Below are 14,028 nucleotides of genomic sequence, written 5' to 3' on the forward strand. Positions count from 1 at the left end.
TGCCAATACAAAATACTTTGAGGACACCCTAAACCAAAGGATAGGTTCCCAATAAACACTATATCAGCCTTACAGGTTTTTAAAAATTTATTAAAACTATTAAAATCTATTACATCTATTAAAAAAAACTCCTTAAAAATCACAACTTGTGGGAACCCTTTTATCTTTTGCTATTATAAATACCTTACTTTGAACATCACTCATTCAAATGCATGGTTTATATATATAATGCCCAGATTTTGCTTAAATTGTTACTATGTACTTTTATTCTTTTAGATTACTTTGTATGGTTGTATTCCCAATACAGAATAGAAACTCACAAAGCATGATCCTCTTTGTATCACTTCTTATACAATGAGCGGAGATACAACATTCCATCACTGCTCAGTTAGGGCATTAAAATTGGAAAATCCTCCTATAATGCATGGTCTTTTCCCTTTAATTAGGATGACTGGTGAATGAAAGGGTCTAAGTCATAAAATGTTCCATAAGTGATATTTTATGTTGACACATTTCCTCCTATTCTGCAATTTGAGTTGTGTGAACACACACACACACACACATTTAATCTTAAATTTATTCAAAATTTTAAAATTTATATCTTCATACTTTTTCTTCTTTTTATAAAAATATGTCTAATATCATAAAATTTATTTGGTATGAGACACAAATATAAATTGATTTCCCCTTATATTGTTATAAAAATGTCTCAAGAGAAAAAAACATTTTTTTCTTGACTGAAGAATTTCTTTTGTACTATTTTATCTCTACAGCCTGACTTTCTGCTTTCTATACAATAGAGCAGAATATTGGTAAATGCTACTTATCACTGTTTTAAAATCTGGTAAATAGAGTGATTAATACATCTTAATCTAAATGTTTTACTTTTAATGTGTATATATAAAATGGTTAGTTAAATTTCAGTCTACCACAATGAAAATCTTATGTTGGAGGTTCTAAAATACTGACCACTGTGATTATAGTGTTTGTGTGTATGTGGCAGAGCAAAACAGACAAACTGAAAGAATAAGAGGCAGAGAGAGAATATTTGTTCGTGTATGTGTTTGTTTAATGGTAAAGATTTCTAGCATCTCTAGAACCTAAAAAATAGTTATTTAAATTTTATAATAAGTTTTTTTCCAAAATGCTCAAGAATATTTTCTCATAGATCTCATAAATAGTTAAGCAGTAGAAAAGGATCTCTATAAATTTATAAAAAGAAACACAACTGTTACAGATTCTAAATCAGGAAAAACATGAACTCATAGCAAATACCAAGTAAGGCTAAGATTTCGTAACTTTAAGAAATTCTATGTGATAAAGAATTTCTGACTCTCCTAGAATAAATATTCGCTAGTTACTAGATACATTGTTATAATTTTAAGACTAATATTCTACAGAGAATACTTTTTACCATACAGTATAATAAAAATGTGAAGACTTATGCACCATTAATGAAAATATATACTTTATATAAAATAACCAAACAAATGAGTATTTGGAAGTTTGATTTCTCAGGAGAGTTTTCAAGGGTGAGAATATGAAACTATTGTACTACATGATAGAAAGACAGTGACATCTTTAAGGATGTGATTCAATTAAATAAATCTATTTTTATCCAGGCCTGTATTTATAATGAGAAGAGTTACCCAATAGATTTAGAGACCCGTAAGAGCTGGAAAAACTAAAAGGAAAAAAAAATCTGTAAAACCCTATTTTTGAAATCTGCCCATTTCTAAGGAAACCAAAAAGCAGGCAAAGCCCAAAATAGTACTCCATATGCTTGTAGCTGAACTCATTTACTTCAACTGCTGATTGTCAATAAGGCAGACACTCTTAAACCCATCCACAAAAAAAGCAACCCGACGTCAATTCACATGTCCCCACATGCTGTGCTTTTCTTGAATTCTTTCCCCATGTGGAGAACATGCCAGTCCATTATCACAGCCAGTTCCCATTCCCATACCCACAGCTGAGGTTTCCACTCGAGTCTGCCCACAAATAGACTCCCTCACTTCCAATACAAACCAATTGATTGAAGAAAAAAAAAGGATTTTATTTTTTGTAAAACTATGACAATTTTTTTAAAGCAGTCACTATTTATAAACAACTAGCAGAGGGCTACAGATAAATAACCAGCCAGATGACAAAATGTAAAACAATGCCAAATACATTGACCAATTATAAATGTTCCAAAATATTGAGATATTTGTTCTTACAGTGGCAAATCTTACCTAGAAGTTTGATTGATTGATTTTTAATTTTACTGTAGAACTAAATACACCAGATCAGAGTAACTCATACATGTTAAATTCCATTTATCCTTAAATCTCTGACCCCACTTTATTTAGCTATGAATGTATCTTACATGCTATAATTTTCATTTCCTAAGAAAACGTGGTATACATTTGTGAATCCCTCCTATTTTTGTTCACCTTTGGCATTGATAGTTTTGGTGTTTGATACCCATTAATGTAGTTTACACTTAAAACTTAGATTTAAAAAATTAAAATAAGTTTGATTTGACTAGAAAAAAACGTATAAGGGAACTTGGGTAGTGAGACAAATCAGTTAGGATGAGGAGTAGCTGTCAAAGACATTTGTTTAGATTGCATGAGGAGCCATACTTACCTACAACTGTGAGAAACATATTGGCCACAACAAGGCCAAATGAATTCCGAGCCACACATTCATATCTTCCTTGGTCAGCTTGCCCTGCATCATAGATGGTTAGCGTGCCTTCACCACTGACATGGAATTTACCACTTTCAGTAATCTGGACACCTGCCTAGGGAGTGAAAAGAATTGTCACTGGAAGAAAATATGATTCCTTAAAAAATAGCATCTTACATCTTGTTTGATATAGTTTGATTAGTTCAACAAATATCTACTGAGCACCTACTGTGTCAAGCATTAGATGAGGTATTTTATGAATCTAATGAAGAGAAGAAATGAGAGAGAGAGAGAAAGTACTTTCTAGGAAGTATGGTTTATCTTTCTCTCTTAAAATAAATATGATACTCAAAATTCAATTATGTAATTATTTAATATAATTATTTTAAAATCATCATTCAAAGAATGAATAAATAGTTTATTCATATTTTCTTACTTCTAGAAAAGGATTCTGACAACAACAATAAAAATAAAATTTGGAAAGAAGGAAAATTTTCATAAATCTACCAACTAAAAGCATCAAAATATTTTCATACTTCTGATTCCTCTTCTATTTCTTCATTGTATGTACTCATAAGTTTTATGTACCTGTAAAGCTTTATATATCAGTGTTTCTCAATTAAAATTATACCTTAAGAAGATAAGATGACTACATTTCATATGAAATATTATTAAAATGTATTGTTATAATTAGTATGGATTTACATACTTTTCATTATTATGCTATTAATTTTTAAAAAGGAAAAGAAATTGGCTTTCTAGGACTGTGTTGGAGTGGGGTAGGGGTAGAGATTCTTCTCTCCTTCCCCTCGCCAAAATACTCAGAGGAAACAGGATGAGAGCTGCTGTTTCAAAAGAACTCATACCCCTGTGATGACTAGTAGGCCAGAATGTAACCAGAAAGATTCAGAGTGAAAAAAGTGCTTCATAGGTCTTCAGATTCTCACAGTTGTCTTTGACCAATACTAGAAAGGAAGTCCAAAGTGATGGGCTGCTGGTAACTCAGGGGAGGAGATGAGATGAACTAACAGGATCTACCAGGTGGAGGGCAGATGAAAAAAGACTGGACATAGAGAAGGCTGAGAAGTGACCAGGTGCACAAGCAGTAAGGCCCATGGTGTCTTTCCTTTAGGACTACCTCCCTCCACTTCCTCTTGCTGATCCATAATTTCATCTTCTTTGCAAAAGCACTCCCTTCTTATCTGCTCTCCTTACGTATTACCAGAACTCTTAAACTAACCCTACAGTTCTATAGTTTTTGCTTAGAGTCTCTGAGTTATCAGCTAGCTTTCCAATAAATTCTTTATCTGCTTATTTTGGGAGTAGCCTAATTCACATTCATTTTGACCTTGTGAATAGCAGAGGATTATTATAAAGATTAAATGTGATAACATACACAAAACTTCTGGCATATAGTCAGCCCTCAATCAATTCACTTGGGATTAAAAACTACCCTTTAGGAGTTAAACTGAGCTATTTTGCTGATATGATTATATGATACAGTCTTTAGTATAATGTCAAATAAGGCTCTAGAGACTGACTAAAATGTGTATTTTTCACACTTCTTATTTTTAGTAAAAAATATTTGAATTATATAATACTACACTCGAAAGAAATTATAAAAACTATTCATACTTGAGAGTACCTGAGCCTAAAGGTTCAACTTTGAGACCACTACATTTACTTTTTATAAAGAACTGCATAACTGCATCTGATGCTCAGCTCAGCACAAGAGAAGTGAACCACCAAAACTAAGGCCTTGTTGCTGTATGGCAACAACAAAAATAAACCAAGTGTTTTGGAAAATGGCTTTGCAAGTTTTCACAGTGAAAATTTACTTTTTGTCAAAATTTTCTATAAAAACTGTCATTTTGATGTATACCATTTCATTTATTTTTTAAAAACATCAGAATCTGAGACCAATCATTGCATTCTGATAAAAAACTTAAAGTGAAAGAAGCAATTATATTGAAAGAATATAGCTCAAAGAACCAAAGGAAGTAAAATAGATAAATAAGTTATTATTTCTTTAAAGTCACTCAAGTTTTAAACCTACAGAAGGACTTTTTTCATGTCACTTTGTTTTAAAACCAAGTTTTTCATTCTTGTTTCAGCTAATGCCCTACTTTTAATCCACTTCTGAGTTATTAATTCAAAATTGTTTCTTTCTAGCCACTAAAACTCTTAAATTTACATAAAACCAAAGCAATTTTTCCTTAGAACAATTTAGTTATGCTTATGAAGCTTTCATCACCAAGCAAATGACAAAGGTTAAATTTATCAAAGCCCTGAAACAAAATCAGATGTAGTCACTTAAAAAGGGAACAAAAAAGTTTCAGTGTAAAAAATATTACTTGCTAACAAAAGTCACAACAGTAATAAACCAATGTGAGAATCACTACCTCTTTTCATTGGGTCAATATATTTGTCAGTGTTCTTAATACTATTGTACCTTTAGTTGAGATCTTACCTTGTTCCAGGTAACTATGGGCTGTGGTTCTCCTTGAGCATGACATGAAATGTTTATATTCTTGCCAACCTCTACACTTGTATCCTGAGGTAGTTGAGTAAACACTGGGAGAGCTGTGGAAACAGATCAAAATGACATCATGTTGATACCATTTTTGTCAACATGCACCATCTAAGTCAAATGGTATAAATCTAGATATGATATTGGTTAGCCACACTAGTGCTTTAAAAAGCAATTACTTGGACATCAGAGAGAGTAATAAATATCAAAGCCAGGGCACTGATAATTAGGGTAGAGATGAGAACAGAAAAAAAGGAAGAGAAATATACAAAGCCTTTAAACTTAAATATTTGTAATATTTATTTATTGAGCTGAGTAGTGGGTACAAGGATTTTTAGTACTCTTTTACAATGTCTTTTCATAAGTCTAAAAAAAAGATATATGGTAACATCAAATGTTTATTGCTGGCTAAAATAAAGAGATTCAATCTTACTTTATTTCTTCAAAAAACAAACTATTATGACTTACCTAATATGAAATAGATCATTAGAATAACCCTATATAACTATTAAGGGAATTACATTCATAATACATTTTAAACCCCAAAACATAAATTTTTAGGAAAGAATTAAAATCTTTTCCTAGAGAATTTTATCCAACATACAATCTCTTCTAGAAACTAAGAGGAGGACATGTTTCCTGACTTTTTAGGAGGCTTATCTTAATATCAAAACCAGATAATGACAGTACCAAAATCAAAAAGAAAAAAAAAAAACCTACAGACCAGTACCTCTCATTAATATAGACAAAAAATCATCCATTCATAATATGTTCTTATAAATGTTTGTATTTCTTTGTTGCTCGTTATGATATCTCCTCTTTCATTCATGATTGCTTTGATTTGGGTTCTTTCTCTTTTTCTTTTTGCTAAGTCTGGCCCAGGTTCTATCAATATTATTAATTCTTTCACAGAACCAGCTCCTAGTTTCATTGATCTGTTCTACTGTTCTTTGGTTTCTAGTTCATTGATTTCTGCTCTAATCTTTATAATTTCTCCTCTCCTCCTGGGTTTAGGTTTAAATACCTAATACACATACATGGGCTTAGTATAAGTGGCTCTGGATTGCTCTGTGTGGCTTTTGTTCTCTGAAGTCTTTCAGCACCATTTTGGGGGATTGAAATGAAAATGAAATCAGCAGTGCCCTGATCTCCATCCCCAGAGCTGAAAGTTCTGGGGAACATAGGCAAGGACCTCTTTGACCTTGGCTCCAGCAACATCTTGCTATACAGTTCCCCAAAGGCAAGGGAAACAAAAGCAAAAAATGAACTATTAGAATTTCATCAAGATAAATCTTTTGCACAGCACAGGAAAGAGTTGACAAAACCAAAAGACAACCTGTAGAATGGGAGAAGATATTTGCAAATGTCTATAAAGAACTTATGAAACTCAACAGAATCTATAAAGATATTTGCAAAATCTATTAAGAACTTATCAAACTCAACACCCAAAGAACAAATAATCCAATTAAGAAATGGGCAGAAGACATGAACAGACATTTCTTTAAAGAAGACTTACAAATGGCCAATAAATACATGAAAAAATGCTCCACATCACTCAGCATCAGGGAAATACAAATCAAAACGACAATGAAAGACCACCTCACACCAGTCAAAATGGCTAAAATTGACAAATCAGTAAACAACAAATGTTGGGGAGGATGAGGAGAAAGGGGAACCCTCTTACATTGCTGGTAGGAAAGCATGCTTATACAGCCACTTTGAAAACAATATGGAGGTTCTTCAAAAAGTTGAAAGTAGAGCTACCATACAACCCAGCAATTGCACTACTGGGTATTTACCCCAAAGATACAAATGTACTGATTCAAAGGGACACGTGCACCCCCATGTTTATAGCAGCAATGTCCACAATAGCCAAACTATGGAAAAAGCCCAGATGTCCATCAATAGATGAATGGATAAAGAAGTGGTATATGTATACAATGGAATACTACTCAGCCATCAAAAAAATGAAATCTTGCCATTTGTAATGATGTGGCTGGAACTAGAGGGTATTATACTAAGCTAAATAAGTCAAACAGAGAAAGACAATTTTCACATGATTTCACTCATATGTGGACTTTAAGGAACAAAACAGAAGATCACATGGGAAGGAAGGGAAAAATAAAACAAGATGAAGTCAGAGAGGGAGACAAAGCATAAGAGACTCTTAACTGTAGTAAACTGAGGGTTGCTGGAGGGGAGGGGGTGGAGAGATGGGGTAACTGGGTGATGGGCATTAAGGAGGGCATTTCATGTAATGAGCACTGGGTGTTATATACAACTGATGAATCCCTGAACTCTACTTCAGAAACTAATAATACACTATATGTTAATTAGATGAATTTAAACTAAATTTAAGAAAAAGAAAATGGACATATACAAAAACCTACGATAATCATTTACTTAATGGTGAAAGAGTAATTGTTTTCCCCCTGAGAAATGGAAAAAGGCCAGGATGTCTGCTCTCAGAACTCTGACTCAACATAGTGCTGGAAGTTCTAGCCAGTATAACATGGCAGGAGAAAGACATAGAAGACACACGGATCAGAAAAGAAGAAATAAAACTGTCTCCATTTGCAGATGACATTAGTGTCTTTACAGATTATTCTAGAAATCTATGAAATACTTCAAAGTGAGCTCAGCAAGATTGCAGGATACAAGATAAATGTAAAAAAACATCAGCTGGGTTATATATCCAAGCAATGACTATATGAACACAAAAATTTAAAAAATAATACCTTTTATAATTTTTCAAGAAAATTAAAATATTTATGTATAAATATAACAAAATGTGTGGTACTTGTATGCTGTAAACTATAAAATGTTGATGTAAGAAATCAAATATGATATAAATAAATGAAGAGACACATTGTATCTGTGAATTGGAAGTCTCAAGATAGTAAAGATGTCATTTCTCCATGAATTGATAACAGGTTTAATGCAATTCTTATCAAAATCCCAGTTTTTTTGTAATATATATAGACAAAATCATTCTAAAATTTATATGGAAATGCAAAGGAACTGAAATAGCTACACAATTTTCACAAAGAAGAATAAAGTGAAAGGAATCAACCCACTAGATTTTAAGATTGATTATATAACTATAGTAATTAATACTGTATGATATTGACACAGAGAACTGCATCAACAGAACAAAGAACCCAATAATATAATTACACAAATGTGCCCAACTGATTTTGACAAAGGTGCAAAGCAATTCAATGGAGACTTTTCAACAAAAGGTGCTGGTCGATTGGGTACCCACAGGTAAAAAAAAAAACAAACTAAGTCTCACACTTCATACAAAAATTAAGTCAAAATGGACTACAAACTTAAGTATAAAATGTAAAACTATAAAACTTAAAAAAAAAAATAGGAGAAAATTCAGGGCCAGGCAAAAAGTTCTTAGATCTTGTATTGAAAGTATAATCCACCAAAAAAAAAAAAAAATGATAAGCTGGATTCCATCATATTTAAAAACTTTTGTGTTGTGAAGACCATGTGGAGAGGATGCAAAGACAAGTTTCAGACTAAGAGAAGATATTTACAAGCCACATACACAACAGAGGATTAGTGTCTAGAATATACATAGAACCCTCAAAATTCAACAATAAAAGACCAAACAATTCAAATAGAAAACGGGCAAAAGACATGACATTGCACTGAGGAGAATATACAGATGACAAGTCTGTGAAAAGATGCTCAACATCACTAGTCTTGAGGGAAATGCAAATTAAAACCACTATAAGATATGACTACACACCTGTCAGAATGGCTAGAATAAAAAATAGTGACAACACAAATCACAAGGATGCAGAGAAACTGGATCACTCATACATCACTGGTAAGATATGTAAAATGGCAAAGCCATTCTGGAAAGAATTTAGAAATTTCCTTAACAATTTAAAAATGACACTACCATTTAATGCAACAATTGCACTCTTGGACATTTATCCCAGAGAAAACCCAAAACTTGCTCTCACACAAAAGCCTGTACATGAATGTTTATAGCAGCTTTATTAGTACTAATCAAAAATTAAAATCTAGATGTCCTTCAATGAGTGAATGATTAAACAAACTGTAGTTTATTCAAAGGAACAACTGATAACCCACAAAATCTGGATGAACCTCCAAATAATTATGCTGAATGAAAAAAAAAGTCCCAAAAGTTTACATACTATATGATTCTATTTATATAACATTCTTGAGACAATGGAATTATAGAAATAGAGAACAGATTAGTAGTTGTCGGAGTTTTAGTAGGTGGAGTCTGCAGTTTCCTAATGAGTCTGGTTCTCTTTGTGTTATTGTTTACAACTAAATGTGAATCTACAATTACCTCAAAATAAAAACTTTAAAATAAATCAATTATGTGGACATGTAAGGGAATAATACACACCAAACCCAGGTTAGAGGCAAGTATGTTGGAGTTAAGAATAGATGGAAAGGAAGAAGAACAAACAATCTTTAAGTATATTTGTAATGTTTATTTCTTCATTTGAGTAGTGGGCATAAAGGCTTTTCATCTTTCTTGATGGCTTTTTGTATGACTGAAATAAAAATATATGGTAACATCAAAAACTTATGAAGATAAAAAGGTTCTGTTCTTTAAGTGAGAACTGTATTTTGTTATATTCAAATCTTATATTGTATTTGAGTTTGCTAAAACTAAGGCTTATAGATTCCTGACAATGCATAGTGGACATCTCATGAGGACTAGTGACTCTATTAGGCAGTGACCTTCCTGATTCACCCAAAGGATCTCTAACTAACACTTCACATCATGGCCTCCATTATCAGATGTCCTGTATCTCTAACCATATTCACCTCCTGTCTTAATAGCTACTCATTACCACCACTTATATGCCATCACTTACAGTCTTTTGAACATATCTAATACCACACCCTACAGCAAAACCTCCTCTCCCTTCTGCTCCATCATCTCCTCATTTGGGCGCTATCTAGATTACTAGGAACTTTCCTCTTCCTTCTTGTTGGCCAAGACTGTCTAGTGTCATTCTCCCCTTTTCAGCCAGCTGTCATTCTCCCCTTTTCAGCTAGGATCCTTTTTTTTTTTCTTTTTTAAGATTTTATTTTTATTTTTCGACAGAAAGAGAGAGAGACAGCGAGAGAGGAAATGCAAGCAGGGGGAGTGGGGGAAGCAGTCTTCCCACTGAGCAGGGAGCCTGATGTGGGACTCGATCCCAGGACCCTGACCTGAGCTGAAGGCAGACATTTAAAGACTGAGCCACCCAGGTGCCCTCAGCCAGGATCCTAAGTTTCATCCCCTCTACCACTTTCCTTCCTAAACTCTCAACTCCTTTACCCCATTGTCCTTCTGTTCAACACACTGGCACTGTGTTCTTCATGCCCGTCCTTCAAAGATATCTGGAGTGATCATGCGTCCTGGTTTATCAGAGACAAATTGCCTTTGTCACTTCAGATCCTATTTAACAATAAAAAAATCCATCTCTCAGCATACTTTTCTCCTACAAAATGTCAGCATTTTCTACTCCACAGGAAAAAACAAACAAACAAAAAACAAGCCAAAACAAGTCCTCAGACTATAAATCCTTCAACTTCCTACACTCCTTCTTCATAGAGGTACTTCTCTATACACCCATTCCTAACTGCCCTTTTCTCCTCATCTAAAGTGAAGAAATGCCTCTTATCTTTAAGGTAAATTGCTTCACTGAATTTTGCAAATCCCATCCCATCTTGCTACCTGAGAAATCCTGAACCACCTTTACTCACTCCCTTCCATCTTTCTGCCTTCTTTCCTTCAGAAAATACCTCAGAATAATTGGCTCCTCCCCTTATTTGCCCATATTCCTACCCCATCTTCAGTGTCACTTTCTTACTGCTTGCCTTCACAAAGAAATGTCTTGGAAAAAATAGTCTGCATATTTGCCTCCCCTCCCCTTTACGCTGAAGCTTATTTTCCTTGATTGCATGAAAATTGTTCTTTAGGTCCTTAAATTCAGAATCTTAAAAAAAAAATCAGTCTTTATTGAGAGTACTTTTTTGTAGCTTTTGACCCATTTAATCACTCTTTCCTTCTGGAGATAATTCTTAGCTGTTGGGATTCCTTTCTTCTCTGAGTTTCTGTGTCAAACTGGGCATTTGTTATGGTAAATTCACAGCTTTTCTTTTTTCTGCATTACAAGGAATTCCCACCCTTGGCCCTCTAGTCTTCTCACTCAAAACACCCCCTTGGTTCTAAATGACTTCATTCACAACCATAGACTACACAACTTAGCTTCATGCTCATAAACTAACCATCTTAGAGATCTACATTCAGTCCCAACAAGCATACTAAATGTAACTTTTTCCAAACTGTACTCATTATCTCTCCCCATTTGCTAATTTATTTGTCCTTTTTTGCTATTGAACTAGAAATTTCTTCATATATTACAAATAATAAAAAGAATACTTGTCAGTTATATATGTTGCAAATACCTTTTGATTCTTTTTTTAAAAGTGAATGGAAGATATAAATTGTAATGTAGGTGACTTTATCAATCTTTTCTTATACAATAATGATTTTTATATTTTGCTCTAAAAATTCTTCTGTACTATCATAAAAATCTTATTTTATTCATAAATATTTAATATTTGTTTTAATATTAAAGTCATTTTTTAATCTGGAATTTAATTTGCAGTATGGGGTAGAGTGAAGATTCATTTCACGTTTTCCCTGTGACCAGTTTCCTATCACTATTTATTGAGGAAATCTACTTTCTGTAGGTGAGCAGTGCCACTGCTGTAATTAATAATGTCTTTCTGTTCCATGAGTCAATTTGTCAATATGCCAATAACACAATATGTTAATTATGATAGATTCATAACCTTTTGCTATTAGATTATCTTAGTCATCCTTAAATCTTTGTTCATTTATATGCAATTTTAATCAAACTTTCATTTTCTACCAAAAACCCTTCTAGGATTTTCACCAGAATTGCATTGACCTACAAATCAATATTGGAAAGACTAACATCTTTACAGAAGGATTCGTCTTTTCAATTTCTTCCAACAGCATTTTTTTTCCTACAAGTTCTTGCACATATTTTGTTAGATTTATTTATGTTTTTATTTATTTTTTTATTTATGTTTTAAATTTCATTTTATTGTGCTAAGAACACTTACCATATATTCTTAAAAATTCTTAGAAATTCTTAAAAATTATTAGTTACTAATCAAAGGTTATAAAGTTTCAGTTAAGCAAGATGAAGAAGTTCTACAGATATGCAGTGCAATATTGTATGTACACTCAATAAAATATATTGTTAGATTTATTTTTAACTAATTTATACTTTCTATTTTAAGAAGTATTATTTTAAAAATAAAATTAGGTATTCTACTTGTTGCTGACATAGAATTACATGTGTACAAATACAAGTAGTATTTTTACTTATTAATGTCAACTAATAATCTTGCTAAACTCTTATTATTTCTGATTGTATATTTGTAAATGTTTCTGAATTATGTATGAGGAAAATTCTATTACATATAAATAATAAAATTGTATGCATTCTTTCTAAATTCATAACATTTGTTTTCATTTCTTTTCTTTTTGCACAGGTGAGGACCTTTCATTACGGTGTTGAGTAAAAGTAATCTTCTTTCTACTCCCAAAGGAAATATTTCTGACATTTTATCTTGAAAAACATCATTTTCAAAAATGTTATCTACATTATCTATAAAAAGTATTTTTTAGAAAACATTTTAGTTGTTTATTTCGGTATTGCTAAGATCATTTCTTAATAACAAATAGATGATAAATTTAATCAAATGTTTTGTCTACCTCTATTTATTAAAATCATAAATTGTACTCCATCAGTCTATTAATGTCATTGGATTCAGTTGGCCAATATTTTCTATAGAGATTATTCTGAAATTTTTTCTCATAATATCCTTTATTAGTTAAAGTTGGGAACTATTCCCTGTTCTATTCTCTATAATAGTTTTTGTATAAGGCTGAACTGATCTTAGACATTTACAGAATTTGTCTACAAAATAACTGCCGATTTTTTATTCTTTTCTTATCTTTTATTTAAGTAATTTCTAACTCCATCTTTTTCACATTTCTGATTTAAAACTTATTACCATAGTTTTTTGTTTGTTTTACCATACTTTTTATTTTTTGCTACCTACCCCTGATATTTTGCTGGGTATATAAGAATATTATATTACTCTAATACCAATAATCACTTTCCTAACTGATATTCCATTGTTAGGTAATGTTTAATTATGTGATTTTTATTCAGTGCCACATCATAGCAATTATTATTATTAATATTTGATATAGAAAATATTTTAATATTCCCTACATGTTCAGCAGTTCCTTTGTTCACCTTTGCATTCTTTTTTGAATATCAACTATTCTTTCAAGATCTTTCTTTTCTTTAGGAATTTCCTTTAGAAATTTCCTTAAAGTAGTATTATAGTTAACAAACGTTCTCAGTTTACTGAAAATATATTTATTAAGCCCTTGTTCTTGAAAGATTGTTAGTTATACAATACCATTTTTACTGTTTCCTTGAGACATTTTGAAGTTTTTTGTTTAAAGATTTTATTTATTTATTTGATAGAGAGAAAGCACAAGCAGGGGAAGGGGCAGAGGGAGAAGCAGGCTCCCCGCTGAGCAGGGAGCCCAATGTGGGGCTTGATCCCAGGACCCTGGGATCAGGACCTGAGCCAAAGGCAGACACTTATGTGACTGAGCCACCCAGGTGCCCCCACTTTGAAGTTTGTTTTTTTTTAAGATTTTATTTATTTATTTGAGAGAGAGAGAGAGAATGAGAGATGGAGAGCACCAGAGGGAA

At 32.4% G+C, this 14,028-nt stretch overlaps 1 protein-coding gene across 2 annotated transcripts in view; it reads right to left on the reverse strand.

Moving 5' to 3' along the window:
- PXDNL (peroxidasin like) overlaps window positions 1–14,028 on the reverse strand; it is a 481,521-nt gene that overhangs the window by 90,430 nt on the left and 377,063 nt on the right. For both annotated transcript variants that reach the window (XR_003517612.2, XM_027581093.2), the window contains exons 13-14: window positions 5,144–5,256; window positions 2,632–2,788 (exon numbers count right to left, since the gene is read on the reverse strand). Coding sequence is in view for 1 of the 2 variants with exons in the window: in XM_027581093.2 (XP_027436894.1) it covers window positions 2,632–2,788; window positions 5,144–5,256 (270 nt within the window). In the remaining variant the exon portion in view is untranslated. The remainder of the gene's footprint in view (window positions 1–2,631; window positions 2,789–5,143; window positions 5,257–14,028) is intronic.

The sequence above is a fragment of the Zalophus californianus genome, chromosome 4 (assembly GCF_009762305.2).
Source record: "Zalophus californianus isolate mZalCal1 chromosome 4, mZalCal1.pri.v2, whole genome shotgun sequence".
Lineage (NCBI taxonomy): Eukaryota > Metazoa > Chordata > Mammalia > Carnivora > Otariidae > Zalophus > Zalophus californianus.